Below are 19,557 nucleotides of genomic sequence, written 5' to 3' on the forward strand. Positions count from 1 at the left end.
CTCCTGCCTCTGTGTCCAACAGGGCTTTTCTCTCTGAACTTCCTTGGAGCAAAGCTTTAAGGGGCAATTGGCCAATAATTCATTTCAGTCTCATCTGCCAAATTACTGTAACGGGTGAACTACCTCTGGGTGAACTCAAAGGGAGATCAAAGTCAGCTGTAGTAGAGTTCCTGTTAACAGTTCCCACAATGTTGTGTCCCTGTCCTTAGGGAGAGCTGCACTGGAGCATTGGAATTATGTGGTTTTCAGCAAAAACCTAGGTGATAACTTGTTGGCAATCCATCATTTACCCTGCTGTGACTAGACCAACTCTGGTCTCTGGGAAGGGACTTGGAGCTTCCAGCCTTTCATCCAGACCCCGTTCTTGATGAAGGAACAGGTCCCTTCCCACCCAAACCATTCCGTGCTCTGGGATCTGTGTGCTGTGTGTCCATCAGGGCTCCTGGCTCCTCCTGGAAACTACTTTCCTGATCCCTCAAGGCAAAACCTGTTTATGATTCTAAGCTAAAAGGGGAACTGTGGATTTTCCATGCTGTTTTAGAGACTCCACCAGTCACAGCATATTCCAAGTTCGAAGCCTTTTCAGTGAAGTGCAGCCCCCCAGTGCTCACCCTGGACCCCTGGCAGTGATGGCTGAACATGGTGCTCAAGGAATTGGGATGATGGGGTGCTCGGAGTGGTCTCCAAGGTGTGCCCACCTTTGTGGCACAGTGCACACCCGGGGCACTCATGCCCCACTCTCTGTGCCCGCCCTGCTGCGAGACCCCACATCAAGGGTGTGTGGTTTTAAAAGAGGGCGCCAGGGCCCCGTGCTGGGTGGTTTGTTGTGTTATTTGCCCACGGTATCTGCTACGTACTAATTTCCTCTCGGGCTGGTGATGAAGTCAGAAAACCACAGCCCGTGCTCTGCTCCCGGCCGGTGCCTTCCACTGCGCACGCACTTGACATGTCCCTTCCCGGCAGGGCCAGGCCAGGCACACTCCGTCCCCGGCACCATGGACCAAAGGGAGATCCTGCTACAGAACCTGGAGAGGGCCCAAGGCAAGAAGCTCAACCGAGGGGAGTTTGCAGACGAGTTTTTGGTAAGTTCCCTCAAGGCTCTGCTCGGTGTTTCTGCTCGTTTTGAAGGGACAAGATCTGCGTGTGACACTAAGATTGTCTAGGGGTTTTATAACAGAAAGTCACCCAGGAGTTAACTGGGCTAAAAGGAATGTAAAGACAGAAGAGGAATTTAATAGTTTGCATTTGAATTGTTTGCTTTTTAGCTAATTACCCGAGTGCTTCCTGTTTTCTGCTTTGTGAATGCACTTGTCAAGGCACAGTTTCACTTTGCCTGGTAACAGAACGGGGGTACAGAGAGGAATATGGACCCTCTTCCCCTTCTCCCCATTGCAATCTGTTATACCTGTGACACGTGTGTTCTTGCCAGGGATCTCCAAAGCTCCTTGAATTAGCTTTTCCTTTTTATGATAGAGCACAGGTTGCCCAGAGCAGCTGTGGATGTCCAGTCCCTGGAATTGTCCAAGGCCGGATTGGACGGGGCTTGGAGCAACCTGGGGTAGGGGAAAGTGTCCCTGCCCACGGCAGGGGGGTAGAACAAGATGATCCTTAAGGTCCCTTCCAACCCAAACCATTTTATGATCTGGGATCTCTGTGCTGTATGACCAGCAGTGCTCCTGGCCCCTCCAGGAAACTATTTCTTGTTCCCTCAAAGCAAAATCTGCAAAAAGTGCTGATGGCTCCTACCACCCCCTGCATTCTGCAATGCCCAGCTACTTCAGATCTGTGCAGTGCCCTGAATTTGTGAGCTCTCTGACATGTTTTTATTTGTTGGGGTGCCAGGGGTGAGGCTCAGATGGCAATGCACCATCTCAGAGCTAAACCTGGTGGCTGGTGATGGCTCTTGGTGTGTCAGCTGGAGGCAAGTGGCTCTGGCAGGCTGTCTGGGCTGCTCTGAGAAGCAACAACATTGCCCAGCTTTAACAGACATCGGGAAGGGTAAACCTGGTACCTCTGTGAGATCTGAGATGTGTCAAACACCAGACTAAGCCCTGGCTGCAACGATGGGCCCTGGGAAGGCAGAGGGGTTACTGATGGGTCCCCACGAGATCCAGCCCTGCTTTGTTGTACCAGCCAAATCTGGCACTTCAAACACTTGGGAAAAGCTGAGTGCTTGGTTTCCAGGTGTCTGGGGTAGAGGGAAGTGATTAATCTGAGCCTGCAGTGACAGTCTGTTGTTCCATGGAACAAAGCGCTGTCACAGGCTGCTGAATTTCCCCTCTCGCTGGCAGGCTGTGCTTTGTGTGTGAGGCAGCAAGCTCTGAGCCCTGGTGCACAAACTGCCTCCAGCAGCCAAATCCATTCATTTCTGACCAAAATTGCCGGTAGAAGTGGTCAAGGCTGCATTTCCTCTTGTATGGGATAAGATCCTCCCAGTGTGACCCGAGTTGCCGCCACTTTTGCAAGGCAGAGGCTTTCCAGGCAGTTGTGTTGGCTTGTGTTTCCAAACTAGATAGAAATGTTCAGTGCCATTTCTCCATCCTAATTCCTGCCCTCTCCCTGTGTGACCAAGCATTTGTACATGCAAATTGTGGTGGTGTTACTGTAAATTACAGGGGGGCTGTTTGAGTCCCCTTTTCCTGTCTGTGCAGTCTCACAGATGGAGTTTGATCCTTACTGCTCTACACACTGGAACAATTTCCCCAGGGCAGTGGTCACAGCCCCAAGGCTGGCAAAGCTCAAGGAACGTTTGGACAGCACTCTCAGGCACAGTAGGATTTTGGGATGTCCTGTGCAAGGCCAGGAGTTGGACTTGATGATCCCTGTGGGTCCTTTCCAAGTTGGGACATTCTGTGACTCCATGATTCTGTGATTCTCACTTGCTGTCCCATATTGCAGGCAATTCCCAAGTGGTTTTATGTCAGATTATTCAGGGATAGAAAAGTAGGATGATTCAGGGCCTCAGCTCTGGGAACCCCATGTTCTTAATTAATGGACACGTGGACTGTCCTGGGCCTCCTGTACCCTCTCCCTGACACATTCCATCAGGTCTGTGAGATGTAACTCCTGGGGTCTTGTGGCTGAATTTGGCGTTTTAAAACTGCAGTTTAATGTTAGAAACCAGCAACTCTGACTGAGACAAAAAAACATGAAAGAAAAAATTACAGCAAGGATGGTGCTTCTGAAGTTGATGGTAACAAATAGTGTGTGTTATTTAGAAGCTGATGGCAGTGAAATAAAATTCTATCATTTGTTAGGAGACAGATGCTTCAACTCTCTGTGAGTGCTTTATCCTGGAAATGAGAGAGATGAGAGATTTGCAGCCCTAAGGGTCTGTCCCAGGACTCCTTGTCCCCTCTCTTTCATCAGTCCATGTTGCTACTCTGCTCTGGCTGCTTGTGCTCCCTTAGTGCATCATGGATGGGGGCATCTTTAGCAAAGTGAGATGAATCAATCAATTTGTCTGTCTTTTCTGATATCATTTGTTGAAGGTGGTTTAACAGTGTCACTCCTCTTATCTGGGTGCCAACTGTACTGAGAGTAATTCCCCCTTGTCTCACTTGTGAGGGCGATGCTTTGTGTCACTTCAGGAGCCGACGTGTGGGCACTGCCTCAGCACACACTTTCCATTCTTCAGAAGCCTGTGCTGGGGCTCTCAGGTGGTTCTGTCTCTGTTCTTACTCTGAGTATCTCGAGAAAAGCCACTCAGGAAAGAATTAATGGTGCTGACCTTGCTTTGTGGCAGCAAACCTGACCCCTGGAGACCTTCACGCGTGCTCTCCAGTACTGTGCTGGATGTAACACCTCTGCTGTAATTTGTTCCATTCTTTTATCACAGAAGCTGAAAAGGCAGACAACAAAGTACAAGCTGGATAAAATCTACCCTACAGCAGCAGCTGAGCAACCAGAGAATGTCAAGAAGAACAGATACAAGGACATCTTACCTTGTAGGTTGGAAATGGCACATGTTTCTATTCAGCCTTTTGTTTTTCCAGCTCCAGTGTGTTCTCATCCTCCAGCACTCGCCTGCACAGTTGTTGTATGGGAGCATCTCACTGCTGGCTCTTGGCCTTGAATCCTGCTGTTCACATTTAAGGCTTTGGCTGCTGCAGTCCATGCTCTGGAAGACTTTGGCACATATTGATGCTCTCAGGCACACAGTGTGATTTTGGGGTTTTCCTGTGCAGGGCCAGGAGTTCGACTTGATGATCCTTGGGGGTCTCTTCCAGCTCAGGATGTTCTGTGATTCTGTGATATTTCTAGAGACAGAAGAACCACTGTTCTCTAGGACATACATCCCTCAATGATTATCCTTGAAAGCTTTCTGGGTGGCATTGCAAGCACTGGTTTTCCAAGGCTTTCTAGAAAATGGCTTTGGACAAAGATGTCTCCATGATGTACAGGCAAAACCTGCTATGGTTTGTCCTGGCTTCATGTGGTGGTCTCCAAAGGACACGCTGTCCCAGGATCAGAGCAGACTGCCCCTTTCATCCATCCTGTCTTGGAAAAAAAATAAATCAGAGAATCATTAAGGTTGGAAAAGACCCCCAAGATGATCAAGTCCAACCTTTGAACCATTGTATATAACCCCCCAGACCTGGTTTGAGCCTGTCAGATGCAGTGCTGGGTGATTTTAGGCTTGGCTTGCTGCACAGTCAGAGGGGTCAGCATTGCACTGGGGTAGTGGCAGCACCAGCAGCTCTCCCCTAAGCCCTCACCCCCACCCCAAAAGGAGCTCGTCCATCCCCTGTATGTGTAGGTAGCTCTGGGCAGGGCTGTGGGGAGGTGTGGGAGGGGACACCAGCTGCTTGCACAGCCACTCACCTGCTCTGGGATGAGCTCTCTGGTGTCAGTGCTCCTCCAAAGCACCTTGTGCTGCACCCCGAGGAGCTCAGCAGCCCTGACACACAGACACTGACTGCTGCTGCTTCTGCTTTTGTGCCTGCAGTTGACCACAGCAGAGTGGAGCTGTCCCTGATTACATCTGACACAGATTCCCATTACATCAATGCCAACTTCATCAAGGTATTGCCTCTTTTGTGGTGTTTTGCCCTGCAAAGGTGTTTGTGGGGCCACCTCTCTGAGTTGTGCCAGGAGGAGCAGGTTGGGGGCTCTGCTCAATGAAAGGACTCTGCAGGAGTTTCTGGGCTGTGCCCAAGGATAGCTGGTGTAAGGAGCTGTGCACAACCAGTGAGCCCTCCAAAAAACACCCCGTGCAGCACAGAGCTACCAGGCCACAGGGCAAGGGACGTGTGCTTGCACTGGTGGAACAGTTTGTGGTTCACAGCCCCGACTTCCTCGTCGGCGTTGCTGCCTGGGGTGGGTGACAGTGGTGCAAAACTGCCTGTGGCCAGAGTCGCCTTGGCTGAAAGCAGAGCAGAGGCAGGAAGCCTTGCACTGCAGCACAGCTGGGACCCGCTGCAGGGACCAGCAACGGGGCAGGTCAGCCTGGGCAGGCTCTCCAGCAGGAGCTCCATGAGTTTTGGGACTCTCACGTGCCTTTGGGACCCTTCTCTGATTGAAAGACAGATGGACAGATGGATAGATATGGATAGATGGATAGATAGATAGTTACATAGATAGATAGATAGATAGATAGATAGATCTCCTTCATTCTCCACAACAGCGACCCAGGGATCTGTGCAACCCATCTGGAGAAGAACAGACCTTACCAACCCTTCCCAACAGACCTTCACGGTCCATTCTTTGGCATCAGCTGTGGCCACGTCACTTCCAAGCTCCCAGATGCACTGTGAGAGCTGGTGGTGGTCTCTGGGAGCAGCCCAAACCCAGCTCCCTGGCCTGGCCCTTCCTTTGGGAGGTTTGACACCATTGTTTGATTTAATGTAGGTGCCTAAAATTCGACTATATGAAAGTCCTTCTAAATCCTTAACAGGCTCATTGAATAAGGTCAGATTCAGAGGGAGGAATGATTTTATTTCTGCTGGCGAACTATGCACAGATGTGTCCATGTCTGGTTTGAATGTTCTAGGGTGTCTATGGGCCAAGAGCATACATTGCAACCCAGGGTCCTCTCCCCACTACTGTCATTGACTTTTGGAGGATGATTTGGGAGTATGAAGTCCTGGTAAGGTGCAGATTTATATTTAAAGTTTATATGTTTGGGGGGATTTTTTTTGTTTTGGTTTGTTTTGGTTTGGTTTTTTCTTTTAAGAAATGTTGTCCATACAGGCAGAAGTCCTTTGTGGGTCAGAGGGAATGAAAGGGTTTTACTCCAGATGTTGTTTGTGCCCCAAGTCCCTCCCATCAGCCTCCTGTGCCAGGAATCTGCTGGTGGCTGTCTCTGCCTTTGGGCTCTGGGTGGGAAGGTCCTTGTGCCCGGGCTGTGGGTGATGGTCCCTGTTTTGCAGTTGTGGCTCAGGGGAGAGCAGCCCACAGAACCTCCTCATTGCTGATAAGGACCTGCAAGTGATGAGTTTGATTTCACTGCCTGGATAAGGAACTTGTGTTCAGACTTTTCTGATGAACCTTCTTTCTGCAGGTCGTGGTCATGGCTTGTATGGAGTTTGAAATGGGGAAGGTGAGTGGTGTGTCAGAGGTGGCCCCTGCTGTGGCAGTGCCAGGGCAGGGTGAGAGGTGCAGCCTTTTATTAAATCTCATTAGTGACAGCGAGTTTCTGTTTGATATGAGCTGTTTTCTGAGTCTCCAGCTGCAAATGGTCTAGTGGGGGGTGTCCCTGCCCTTGGCAGGGGGGTGGAACGAGATGATCTTTAAGGTCCCTTCCAACTCAAACCACGCTGTGACTGTGAAATTCTTAAGCTGTTTCCAGTAGCATAAAGAGCCTCCCTGGAAAGGCAAAACCAGCAGTGCTGGCTCCAGGGAAGGGGAGGCTGGAGCTGCCCAGCAACGTGAATTTTCTCCTGAAAACTGAGGCAGGAGCATGGCTGGGCCAGTGGGGAATAACCGAACACATCCTGCTTCTCCCAACAGAAGAAGTGTGAGCAGTACTGGGCGGAGGTGGACGGCTCCCCCCTGCACTGCGGCCCCTTCTCCATCACCTGTGTGAGTGCAGCCCCCACAGCACCGTGTCCTGTCCCATAACCTGCACCAGCACCCCGTGGCACCCACTGGAAATGTGACTCTGACTTCTCGTTCTGCAGGAAGCCGAGGAGAAAAGGAATGAGTACGTGATTAGGGCTTTGAAGGTGACCTTCAACGGGGTAAGTAGGAAAGGTCAAGGCAGGAAGTGCATCTTGGATGGCTCTATTGTATAAATAATATATTCAAATATGGTGCATTTTGTGCAGAAAATTTTATGCTGGTCAGGCTGCTGATTTAGATTTGACAGTAGCTGAGGGAACAAAGAAAGTAAAAAATTAGTCACCTCAAACACCAGCTTCTGCAGCTGTTTGTCAGTTGTGGCAATCAGGGCCTGGATAAGTGAAGCCAACAGGTAATGCCAAGAATGTCATAAAATGGCTTCTGCATCAAAACCAGAGGCAAACTGCTCCTCTGCCCTTCACCTGCTGGTGCAGACAGGACCTGGAGATGTCTGCAGCAATCCAGCTTCCCCTTGCCATGCCAACATCCCTGTCTGAGCCTGCAGGAGCTGTGGCAGAGTCCCCTCGGTGGCACGGGCCGGCCCAGCCCCTGCCAGCTCTCTCCTCTTGCAGGTGACCCGCACCACCCACCAGTTCCACTACAAAAACTGGCCAGACCACCACATCCCCTCCTCCATTGACCCCATCCTGGAGCTCATCAGGGAGATTCGCTGCTACCAGCCTGATGACAGTGTCCCTGTCTGCATCCACTGCAGGTGGGTGAGGTGGCTACCACTGGGGGAGGGCTGCTGGCCCCCTGGAACCCCGTGCTCCTGCTTCCCGAGAGGCCACAGGGGATGGCAGCTGGCCAAGCCCTCAGCCAAGCTCCTTTTGTGGGAAGCCCTAAGGAAAAAGGGTCCTCTGGGGACAGCTGGCATGGCCAGGTGACAGGGAAGGAGACAGGTAGCAGCAGGTCAGCAATAGAATCATAGAATCATGGCATTGTTTAGCTTGGAAAAGGCTTTAAAATGATCAAGCCCAACCATTGACACAACACCACCAAGGCCACCACTAAACCACATCCCCGCAGCTACACATCTTTTAAATCCCTCCAGGGATTTCACCACTGCCCTGGGAAGCTGTGCCAGGGCTGGACAACCCTCTTGGTGAAGAAAGTTTTCCTAATATCCAATCTAAACCTCCCCTGGCACAACCTGAGGCTGTTTCCTCTTGTCCTGTCGCTTGTTACTTGGAGAAGAGGCTGACCCCCACCTGGCTACAACCTCCTTGTGTCTGTGGAGAGTGAGAAGGTCTAGTTAAGAGACCACCAGCTCTGGGCATGTCCATGTGTGGCTGGTCACCACAGGGGGACCGAGAACTGTTTTCAGGGGACAAGCTGTGCCTCCCAGCCCGCGGCAAAGCCAGGGGCAGGTGGAGCCCTACATGGGGTGAAGCTCAGCAGGGCCATCGTGCAGGTCTGCACCTTCTGCTGTGTGGGACAGGAGGGTCACAGGTGGCTGTGGGTCTTCTCCAAATGTCCTTGTCAGCAAGCACAGGGTGATGCTGTGGCTGTCGTTGCAGTGCTGGCTGTGGCAGGACGGGCGTCATCTGCGCCATCGACTACACCCAGAAGCTGCTGCAGGACGGGGTGAGCGCCAGCCCTCGGCACCTTCGGATGGCACCTGCGCCCCCCTGGCTCTCCCACACCTTCTCTGTCCCTTTCCCCCCCTCTGACTGCATATTTCAGGTGACAGCCATGAACTCCCTGCAGCCTGAGTGGAGAGCAGCGGTGGCCAAACTGATGCTCCATTCCCAGTCTGTGCTGCTTCTCCTCTTCAGGCTCTGCCACTGCTCCTGCCCCATCCCGATCACACCAATGGGGCAGAATCCCCCCTCCATTGCTCCCTCTGGCCAGACCTTCACCTCACAGCACTTGGCTCTGCTCTGACCTTCACTCTTCAATGCAACTTTAGTGTCTATATTTGTCTCTCTGCACTTACACATCAGACACCCAGTGTTTCCAAACTAACACCTTGTTTCATTCTGACTCTCCAATTTTGATGTGGGGGCAATAATCCCTGGCCCCAGGGCAGGTTGCTGGGACTCAGAGTAGTGGCTGCTGTGTTCTGTTCCACAGTTTCCTAAACCCATCCATCTGGGTGTCCTTTGTGCTTTCCACAGATGTTACCAGGGCTGTTGTAAAAGGGTATTTATTTTCTGTGGAGTGTGAGACAGAAGGGAGAAGGTTTGTAATAAAAAATAGCTCTTTAAGCAGGTCCTTTGTTAAAAATTCTTGCAATGGGATGCCTGGATTTCAGACACTGCTCTAAAGTGCATCATGGCTTGGAATCTGCTTAGAATTAGACCTGTCTGTAATTTTTTCAGAGAAGTCATAGAAATCATGGAAAGACTTGGGTTGGAAGGGAACTTAAAGCCCATCTTGTTCCACCCCCCTCCATGGGCAGGGACACCTTCCACTAGCCCAGGTTGCTCCAAGCCCCGTCCAACCTGGCCTTGGACCCTTCCAGGGGTGGAGCAGCCACAGCTTTTCTGGGCAGCCTGTGCCAGGACCTCCCCACCCTCACAGGGAAGAATTCCTTCCCAAAATTTAATCCAAATTTCTCCTCTTTTAATTTAAAACCATTTCATCTTCCACCTTTCTCGCAAGATTGTTCCAGTGAACTTCAGCGTGTTCAGCCTGATCCAGGAGATGCGCACGCAGCGACCCTGCATCGTGCAGACCAAGGTATGGTTGGGAAATCCCACCAACTGGTCCATCCCCCATCCTGGGACCTCACCTTTTCCCCAGAAGGGTTCACAGCATGGAAACCCAGAACGGTTGTGCTGGTGGGAGCTCAAGCGTGAAGATGTTCTGCAAAGTCCCTTTTCTGACCAGATCAGTGATTTTGCAGAAATTAATTTGACAGCTGAGCATTTCCTCGTAGGCAGCTGGGACAGTGTGACTTATTGAACACTTACACTGTGAAACAAGGCACTGTCCAGGAAATAAAGTGGGAACTTTTCTCTGCTGAGGCAGTCTGAAGAGGAAGCTTGGTGCAGAGCAGCATTGTCTGTGCACCCAAAAACCCCCCAAACGCTTCAGTCTGAGCCCTGTGACAGTTGTGGCTTCTGCCTCTTCTGAGAATTCACACCCTGCCAACGGACAGGAAAGTGGCAGCTTCTCTCAGGGGTGATGCTTCATTTGGGCAGAGGTGACCATTTACAGGGACCTCAGGTGCTGGCACTCATGCTTATTTGTCTGGAATTTGTTTATCTGTCTGGACTGCAGGAGCAGTATGAGCTGGTTTACGATGTGGTGATTGAGCTCTTCAAAAGGAGGATTAAAGCACTCGATGCCCAGAAAGATTCTGCTGATTCCCAGGTAAAAGTCCCAGGACAAATACCCTGCATCTGGCAGCCAGCTCTAATCTCGATTCCTGCTGCAGACCTGGAATCAATCCTCATGATTTCTGCTCCCCTTGATGCCCAAATTGAGTCTCTTTTGAAGCTGACCCATGAGAATCCAGCTCTGACCACAATGCTTATCACAAACAACACCTAAATTTTTCTTTGGTCCCCAAACCATTTTATATTTTCTATATACTTACAAGATTGCTTAATGTCACAAAGTGAACAGAAAAACACCAGCTTTCTACAGCAGTGGCTGAAAACCCTCTTTCTTTGTGTGTGTTATGGACAGGCTGTGAGCAGAAGAGATGCAGGACTGGGTTGACATAAAATGCAGAGAATGTTTCAAGTCCGGATGTGGTTTTGCATCTCCTGCCCAAACCTCTCAGCCCCTCAAAACTCCCCGTCCTCTGAGGGCACTGGGGATGGCCACGAGCTGGTGTCACGGGTGAAACCAGCACCCAGCTTGCCCAGCCACACGCCCACATGGGCTCCTGAAGGCAGAGAACTCTGCACAGGCTGCTGGGCACAGCTGGATGGTTGTAGGGCTCGCTGTACCCTCATTCCAAACTGCTCTTCGGGAGGTTCTGTCCGCAGTTTTCAGCTCCAACGTGGGTGTTTTCAAGTTGGTGCTTGTCATTTCCCAACTCTATTAATAATTAGAAGTAGTTGGCACAAATTCCAGCTCCTGAAGCACCATGTTGGTGTTCTTTGCATTCTCCCTCCTCACTCTTTTTTCCCAAACTTTCCTTTCCCTAGGTACAAGCAGGGCCTCCTGTAGCCAAGCCAGTCCTGACTCCAGTGGAAGATATTTATGGTCTGAGTTTACTCACCTGGTAAGGCCACAGCACCACCATCCCTGGGTTGGTATTTGTCCCACTTCGACTCTCACGTTTGTTCCTACCATAATTCACAGAATCATGGAATCACTAAGGTTGGAAGAGACCTCTAAGACCATTGAGTCCAACCCTTAATGCAGCACTGCCAGATCCAACACTAAACCACGTCCCCAAGTGCCACATCTACATGGTTTTGGAGCACTTCCAGGGACAGTGATTCCACCACTTCCCTGAGCAGCATATTCAAATGCCTGATCACCCTCCCAGTGAAGAAATTTTCCTTAATTTTCTGATGATTCCTGCTCTTCTCCCTGATGTGGCTGTGAGGCTGTCTCAGCCCCTTCCCTGTTTGCCATCACCTGTCCCCCTGTTCTGCCCTGGGACCTGCTTCACTTTGTGCTTATGTGGTATTTCACATATGAACTGAAAACAGCATAAAAATGGCTCATGCACTTGGAAACACCCCGGAGCTGGGTCGTCCTAGCCCTCTGCCTGGCAGTGTGCACCCCACAGGGTGCCCCCAGGCTGGTCCCACCTTCCCTCTGCACGTGCTGCTCCAGTGCCTCTTGCTGCAGGAACAGCAGTCCTGAGGAGCTCAGCTTCCCAACACAGGCAGCTTCCGAGGGTGGTGGGATCTCTGTGGGCAAGTTTTGGGTTGCAGCGTCTGCTCTCTGTAAATAATTTTGCTTTTTGGCACAGTTTACTGGAGTAAAGGAGCCACGGTGTTCAAGTGGGGCACAGTCCCTCCCTGCACTCCTTGCTGGAGGCTGAGCTGAGGGAATTCCTGAGGGAATTGCTCCTGGGAGCAATGGGGTGGGCTTTGTTAGTAGGCTAACAGGGATTTCTGAGCACTCCATGGCTTTGACTCCAAGTCACGGTGCTTTGTTGCAGCTCAGAGCGAGAGGAGCGGGACGTGCACCAACATCTTCCTCCAGTGGCACAAAGCAAAGCGTCCCTGCCATCTCCGTGTGCCCCAGGAGCACAGGACAGCTCCGGCTGTGGAGTGCCCCCCATCAGACAGGCCTTCTCCTTTGGTGCTCTGAACTTCATCAGCTGCAGGAAGGCGGCTGCCGCCGAGCGAGGTGGGGCTGGGGACGCCCCTCGGAAACGCCGCAGCTGGGAGCTGGACCTGGACCCCAAGGGAGCAGGAGGGAGGGGGCCTGGTGGCAGAACACCTCTGACCTGGACTGCATCGACCCCTCTAGTGCTGGGGCAGCGGGGAGAAGACTGGGAATGGGATGGAAGGGGTGCCAAGCCTGTTTGGAGTTCACAGTGGCCGAACACTGGTCACTCAGGCTTCCAGGATGGATTTTCCCCTGTGGACCTGAAGCCCTCCAGACGAGAAGCAGATGGCCCCCCAAGCCACAGGAACCATGGGCGATGCCCTTACCCTTATCTCTGCTCAGCAGAAGATCCCTACTTCTCGTCGCTCTCTCCAGACGACCCCGTGTCCCCAGTGTTTTCCGAGTGCTTTGTGGAGGGGCAGGATGAGCTTCTTCCTTCTTGTGCTGCCAGTGCCCCACTGCAGCCCTCCATAGCCAGCTCCCCACTGTCCCACCACGCTCCCCTGGACGAGGAGAGGATGTCCCCAGCAAGTAAGTGCTGCAGGGCTGGGACATTGGAGCTGGATCACTCTGGATTGCTGGAGGGAGCAGATGGTGTGGGTTTTTGGTGTCCAGGCTGCTCCTCAGGACTGTGCTCCTGTGGGAGCTGAGGGAACAACTGGTTTCATCCTCACACTCTTTTCATCCTGCCTTAATTTTTTTGCCATAAACAACATTTTTTGGAACAGCATGATTTTGGGGTTTGCAATTGTACACAGTGGTTCAGAGCAGCTGTGTAATGCAAACTTTGGAACAGCTCTCACGGGGAGGCGGGGGCTGGTGCTGACCAGTTCTTACAACAAAAAAGCATTCAGAAAGCTCCCAGACGTGGTTTTCTCTGAGGATGTAGTTTCCAGGTCAAAACCCATTGCTTTCTGCAAAATGTCTTGCAGGGGGATGCTGAAATCTTAGTGAGACTGAGAGAACCAGGACTTCAGAGTCCCGAGCAACCTGATCTAGTGGGTGACACCCCCACCTATGGCAGGGAGTTGGAACTAGATGGTTTTTAAGGTCCCTTCCAACCCAAACCATTCTATGATTTTATGATTCAACATAAGTGTTTTGCCCAGATCTTGTGGCCTTAAAACCATCATTCTCCATGTGAGAAAGGCAGAATTATTCCTTGGCCCATTCAGACACTTCCTTTTGTCCGCAGCTTTGGCATTTGCTCCGCTTTGTCCTGCTCAGGCCCTTCAGCATCCAAGGTCACAAAAACATGCTCATTATCCAGGTGGTCTTGGGAAGTTCTGGGAGTTGCAGCACAAGCCGAGCAGCAGCAGTACCACCAGCTGCTCATCATCTTCCCCAGTCCAGTGGGAATTCTGCTGCCAGCTCTGCTGGAGGTCTGTCCCTGGGGCCACGTGCTGATTTTTAACCCCAGTTTAGAGGTGTTTAACCATCACCTCTGGTGCGTGGCAGGGCAGGAGCAGTGTCATGCCATGCAGGTGACCTGTCCATGTCTCTCCATGCAGGTAACCTGTCCGTGTCTTTCCAATTATCCACCCTGCCACAGCCAGATGATGATGATGATCCCCCACCCCTGCCCCAGCGCACCCCTGAGTCCTTTATTGTGGCCAATGACCCGGGTAAGTGCATCCAACAATGTTAAATGTGGAGCACTGAGGGGCCATCCAATGTTTGTTGTTCCGTAGCGTCCGGCAGTGGCTGTGCTCCAGCTGCCTGCGGTGAGAAATGACCTCTCCTGTGTTTGATTGCTTCCAGGACAATTTCCTCTGGCCACTTCTGATTCTCAGCTTCCAGACAGAAATCCAAATATCGGGACCTCTTGGGAGTGGAGTGGTGAGACTCACTCAGAGGACCTTCATGACTCTGTGAGGCTGAGACCATGTAAGGTAAGTAAGTGGCTCTTTATCTCTTCTCCAGCACTATCCCTATGCTATTTTCCTTATCATGTTTCCTTCTGTGAGGAAGACCCTAGTTTTGGCACTTTGTACTTTCCATAAATTATTTCATAGAACCACACAATCCCAGAATGGTTTGTGTGAGAAGGGATCCTAAAGCCCATCTCATCCCACCCCCTGTCATGGGCAAGGACCCCTTCCACTACACCAGGTTGCTCCAAGCCCTGTCCAATCTGGCCTTGGACACTTCCAGGGATTTCAGGGCTCAGGACTGGAAGGAAGATATGTCCTCAGCCAGGCTCCTCCTCATCAATATCTATTTTACTCCAAACATTATTTTTGTGGGCCCTAAGTCTCATACAAGGCAATAAACATATTGTCCCTCATTTAGAGGAGGATAATGAAGACAGGAGGTTGGTGGTCCACTGAGGTTCACACAGCCCTGTGGAATAAGCAGGAGCTGAACAAAATGTAGGCATCTCCTGATCATCCCACAGCTGAATGACAGCTCTGTGGAGTGAAAGGATAAGGCACAAGTCTGTGTTCCATTACATGAGCGTGGGGGTGTGTGTGGGAGGGTGTTTGCACATCACATCCTTTCCTCCTCTTCTCTGGCTTCCTTGCGTGCAAGAGGACGACATTTGGTTGTGGGAATTTTAAATACCTGCCTTGTTTTTTTTGTTTTCAGAGTGTGAAGCTTCGGAGCCCCCCGAAAGGTATAAGTTTAACGCTTGGATAATCTTTAGAATTAAGATCTGCCTTTTACTGAAGCTGCCTTGTTTAGTGAATGTCATTAGGATCTGTGCTTAGTCTGATGGAAATTTTGTGTTGCTAAATATTTCTGGAACTAAATACTTCTAACCAGAACTAAACAGTTCTGCAACCAAACGAATTGGCAGTTTTATATTTCCTAATTGGCTCCTGCCTCATCTTATACATGGGGGTGTTCCTTGCAGCCTCCTCTTTTGCTGCATATTGTGTGTTTCCTCTGAGACAACTGAGATATGCTGGTTGGTTATAAAATATATATTTTTTTTTTCAAGCTAGGTAGCCTACTCTTTTATCTTTGCTTTCTCAGAGACAACCTGGGATCGCTCTGACTCTCCTCCCCCGCTTCCTGAAAGAACCCCGGAGTCGTTTGTTCTCACTGAGGCTGCAAGTGAGTGCTGAGCTCTTTTCTCAGGGTGTAACTGAGGTTTTACATTCACACCTAAACCTGTGGATAGCTGAGATCGTGGCCCACTTGTTCAAAGCATTACCAGGTAGCGCTTCAGGCCTTCACGGCAGGGGAGTTCAGCAGATGTAAAGAAAATAAACACAACCAGGGGGCTTGCTGGAAATTTCTAGAAGTGGTGCATTCAACAAAAAGGAAAAACAACAACAAAGCACTTAGAAAAAAGCAGGAGGATTTGTGAATGACCACTGAAAACATCTGTATGATGTATGTTCCCAGGTCTGCAGCCTGTTGCAAGAAATTCCTCGAGTCCTGCGGGTTTGGAGAACCAGGGCTCTGAAACCTCAGCCAAAGAGGCCCTGAAGTGCTTCAGGAGGAGCAAGGTAAAGGAAACAAAAGAAAAGCTGTTGAAAATGGAGAGGGTGCCAGTGGTTATGTCTTGGAACTCCAGTCACCTGGAGTGCCAGTTCCTCTTGGAGGAAGTTGCTCCAGTGCTGTATCCTACAAGGGCCGAATCATCATCAGCTCCTCTTTTTGTGACTCCTGTTAATTATCCTCACGAGTTTGTATTTTGGGATGTTGTGGTTGAGCAGAAAAGCATTTGAGGAAAACAGCAAGGAAAATACAAACTGGAGGTGTTTGGGGCGACAAGGAAAAAGCCAGAGGGATTGACACAAGTCTGCTTTTCAGTCTCAGCTGCAGGACACAATGCTTTTTATGAGATATAATACATGTACATTTACCAGTGAATTCCCTTTATCACAGTAGCAGACTTTTTATACATGAATATTTATCAGTGTATTTATACATGTCCATTTATCCATGAATTCCCTTTATCACACTGCCTGATCTGCTGCCTCCAACATTTTTTTCCAACAAGCCTTTTCTTTTTCTATTTTTTTTTCAGAGCATGAAAATATTGAAAAATGTGAAAAAAAGTAAGTCTTTAAGTGCATCTTCCCAATGGATTTAAACAAGTATTAAAATATGTGAGATGGAAATATGAAGGACTTTTCCAATGTGAAAGTCCTTCCACATCTGCTATTTTGGAGCAGTTCAGCTCTTCAGGACCAGAGACCAACTGCTCCAATCTCATTTTTTATTTCTAGGCATCTGCAGCCCATCTTCACTGACAAAATCATCAGAGCCTGCCCCAACAAACCCTCTGAGGTCTTTCCTTAACTTCGGTATGTTTTCCTCTTTGTGTTTTGGTGGGAAGAACCTGTGTTTTGACAATCTAAATGCCAGGTAGAACACTAACAAATTACAAACATTACAAATAATGTTTTTGCACATTTACAACTTTATTCACAACTACAGGATGTTGCTTTTCTACTGTATCTTAAAGTTTGGAAAGGAACTGAAATTACAAGTATTTTCTAATACCTTATTATCTTAAGGAATCACATAATCAACATCTGTAACATATGGAATATATTGCATTAAAACAATGTCATTTCTTCCTAGGCTTTGCAAATCGATTTTCAAAACCTAAAGGCCCAAGAAATCCACCCCCAACATGGAATATTTAGATGCATTTTATAGACTCGGCGTTGCAGATTTGTGAAGTCCTCCTGATGCACCTGGAATGCTCATCCCAGTGAGGTTTCCAACAAAATAAACACACCAAAAGCTGTTGCACAGTATTGGCAGCTCAGGCACTACTTGCACACTCTTCAACTGAAGATTTAAAGTAAAGAAGAGTAAAAAAAGGACCAACAGCTTTCAGTCAATCTACAACAGGATGGAAAGTAAACCTGGGAATAGATATTTTATCCGAAGGAGGGACATATTTTTGTTGTGTTTTGGAATGGGATCACTTCAAAAGGATGGATTTGAGCCTAAACTGGGGATAGGACCCAGTGAAGACTGTGAAATGATCTGGAAGGCCAATGGAACAGAGTGAAGTGGGTCAAGACCCTGGATGGTGCAGGCACAGCATCTCTGACATCACATTTGTAGGTCTACTGTAATCAAAGACACTTAAATGTTTACATTACTTGGACTAAAAAGAAACTAGCATCCTAGATTTTAGAAATAATTTAAGCTTTTTGTTTGTTTGTTTGTTTGTTTTTCCATCTAAGCACTTCAGAGAATTTGTCTAGATTTGGGTCAATAAGACTAAGATGGTGATTGATCCCATATAAATTATACCCGTTTAATTGACCCTGCTGTCCTTCTATCTGAAAAAAAAATCCCAAAACACCACCACAGCAAGCAAAATATTATTGTTTTTCTAAAAAACAATTCTTTTTAAAAGGATCTGTAAGTCTCCACCACAAAATTTCAGGCAGGAACTGGGAAGATGAGATTTCTCACCAGATTCCACTGCTCTTTCTATCCTCAGTGGGGAGGGATAAAGATGCTGAAAACCGCTTTGTACGATTGTTTTCCTGTAAAGACAGAAACAAAACTGGAATATGTGGAATTCGGTCGAGAGGAATGTGCTGACCACTGCTGGAGTAGAAAACTCAAGCTGATTTAAAGCTACTTTTGCTGGAGGAATAGTCAGAACTGCCTTATTTTTCACTCGAGTCACGGGTTTCCTCAACAGCAGAAACTGGTTTAGTGGAATGTGTCTCTTCCCGTGGCAGGGGGTTGGAACGAGATGAGCTTTAATGTCCCTTCCAACCCGAACCACTCCGGGATTCTTTGGGTCTGTGATTCACTGATTTCATTCCCGGGCGGGGATGTCCTCCTCTCCCCGGGTCTCAAAGCCTTCCCCCCCCTCGCCCTCCCCGGCGCTCGGCGTTTTAACGGATTTAACGTTACAACGGGCGAGAAACACCGTTAAAATAAACGTTATTACCCGATGCGCCCTCACAGCCTCCCCCACCTTCCAGCGCTCCCTCAGCGCCTTCCCGCGCGCGCCCCCCCGGCTCACGTGACCCCCCCCCGCCGCGCGCGCGCGCGCGCACGCGCCCCTACCGGTAACGAACTACGCGTCCCAGGGTGCCCCGCGGGCCGCGCGTGCGCGGCGGCTCCCCGGCGCTCGGGCCATTTAAATGTGTGTGAGGGAGCCCCTGAAATGGCCGCGCAGGTCGCCGCGGTGCCGCGGGCCCCGGAGGAGCCGCCGCCGCCACCGCCCTCAGCGGACCGGCCCGCCCGGCCCCGCGGGCCCCGCCGCCGGCGGGCCGCACCGGGAGAGCCTCCCACCGCCAAGCGGGCCCGCCCGAGCGCGGCGCTGCTGGCCGGGCCCGGCCCGGCGGAGCCGCTGCCCCCGCCCGCCCTGCCCGCCGCGGGGCTCTTCACGTTCTCCCCGCTCAGCCTCCCGCCGCCCGCCGAGCGCCGCCACCACCACCGGCACCACGGCGAGCCCGCCGCGCACAAGGCGAGGCGCGGCAGCCCCGCGGACGGCGCGGCGGGGCGGCCCAGCCAGCGAGGTGAGAGCGCCGGGCGGGGCGCGGTGGGTTCCCCGCGGCGGGCCGGGCCGGGCCGGGCCGGGGCCGCCTTCCCGGGGAGGCAGCGCCGCGGGGCAGCGCCCGGAGCACCTGTGGAGGTGTGAGGGCAGAGGGAGCGCCCCGCGGGCTCGGTGGCCCGTGTCCGGTGGTGTCGTAGAGGGCACGGCGGGGCTGCCCCGCGGGACGGGGCGCGGGGATGGTCCTGGGGCTGCCGGGGCTGCTGCTGTCAGGGCCGCCCTCATCGCAGGTGCAACAGCAGCGGCTGCGGGAGCGAAGCGTTCTTCCCTCCGTGTGTCCAGTAACGTATGCTAGAGCTGGTAGTCTGCTGGATTTTTTAATTTATTATTATTTATGTTCTTCAATAAGAAGGGATCCCATCAACCCCTACAAATATTTATAAGGGGTGTCAGAGGATGGTGCCGCACTCTTTTTAGTGACAGGATGAGGAGCAATGGCCATAAATTAAAACACAACAAGGTCTGCCTCAACATGAGGAAGAACTTCATTACACTGAGGGTGGCAGAGCACTGGAACAGCTGCCCAGGGAGGATGTGGAGTCTTCCTCTCTGGAGACATTCCAGACCCACCTGGATGAGTTCCTGCGTCACCTGCTCCAGGTGACCCTGCCTTGGTCTGGATGATCTCCAGAGGTCCCTTCTAATCCTAACAAATCTGTGACTTCTCTAATAGAAAGGCCAAAATATCTCTGGATTTTAGTGCGTGGTGGGTGTGTTTTTGTTTTTGTTGTTTGGGTTTTTTTTAACAGCAC

The 19,557-nt window shown here is 50.8% G+C and overlaps 2 protein-coding genes across 6 annotated transcripts in view; both read left to right on the forward strand.

Moving 5' to 3' along the window:
- The first annotated feature begins 942 nt into the window (after positions 1-942).
- PTPN22 (protein tyrosine phosphatase, non-receptor type 22) lies at positions 943-16,951 on the forward strand. Its single transcript, XM_027695068.1, has 21 exons — positions 943-1,082; positions 3,839-3,947; positions 4,949-5,025; positions 5,993-6,088; positions 6,503-6,541; positions 6,952-7,023; positions 7,122-7,181; positions 7,635-7,777; positions 8,583-8,649; positions 9,670-9,747; positions 10,291-10,383; positions 11,169-11,245; positions 12,140-12,843; positions 13,824-13,937; positions 14,074-14,204; positions 14,902-14,929; positions 15,292-15,372; positions 15,667-15,770; positions 16,295-16,325; positions 16,497-16,574; positions 16,855-16,951. Exons 1-21 carry the CDS (start codon positions 996-998, stop codon positions 16,917-16,919), a joined length of 2,334 nt encoding a protein of 777 aa, XP_027550869.1. The 5' UTR covers positions 943-995; the 3' UTR covers positions 16,920-16,951.
- A 1,389-nt stretch (positions 16,952-18,340) lies between these two features.
- Positions 18,341-19,557, forward strand: part of LOC113973324 (putative homeodomain transcription factor 1) — a 30,323-nt gene continuing 29,106 nt past the window's right edge. For 3 of the 5 annotated variants that reach the window (XM_027695279.1, XM_027695281.1, XM_027695280.1), the window contains exon 1: positions 18,341-18,770. In XM_027695279.1, the coding sequence (XP_027551080.1) occupies positions 18,416-18,770 (355 nt within the window). In that variant the 5' untranslated portion in view covers positions 18,341-18,415. Of the gene's footprint in view, positions 18,771-18,969; positions 19,106-19,283; positions 19,505-19,557 lie in introns of those variants that run through there. The other 2 variants (XM_027695282.1, XM_027695283.1) reach the window with 2 other exon arrangements.

The sequence above is a fragment of the Neopelma chrysocephalum genome, unplaced genomic scaffold, assembly GCF_003984885.1.
Source record: "Neopelma chrysocephalum unplaced genomic scaffold, ASM398488v2 Primary Assembly neopelma1_100, whole genome shotgun sequence".
Taxonomy (NCBI): Eukaryota; Metazoa; Chordata; class Aves; order Passeriformes; family Pipridae; genus Neopelma; species Neopelma chrysocephalum.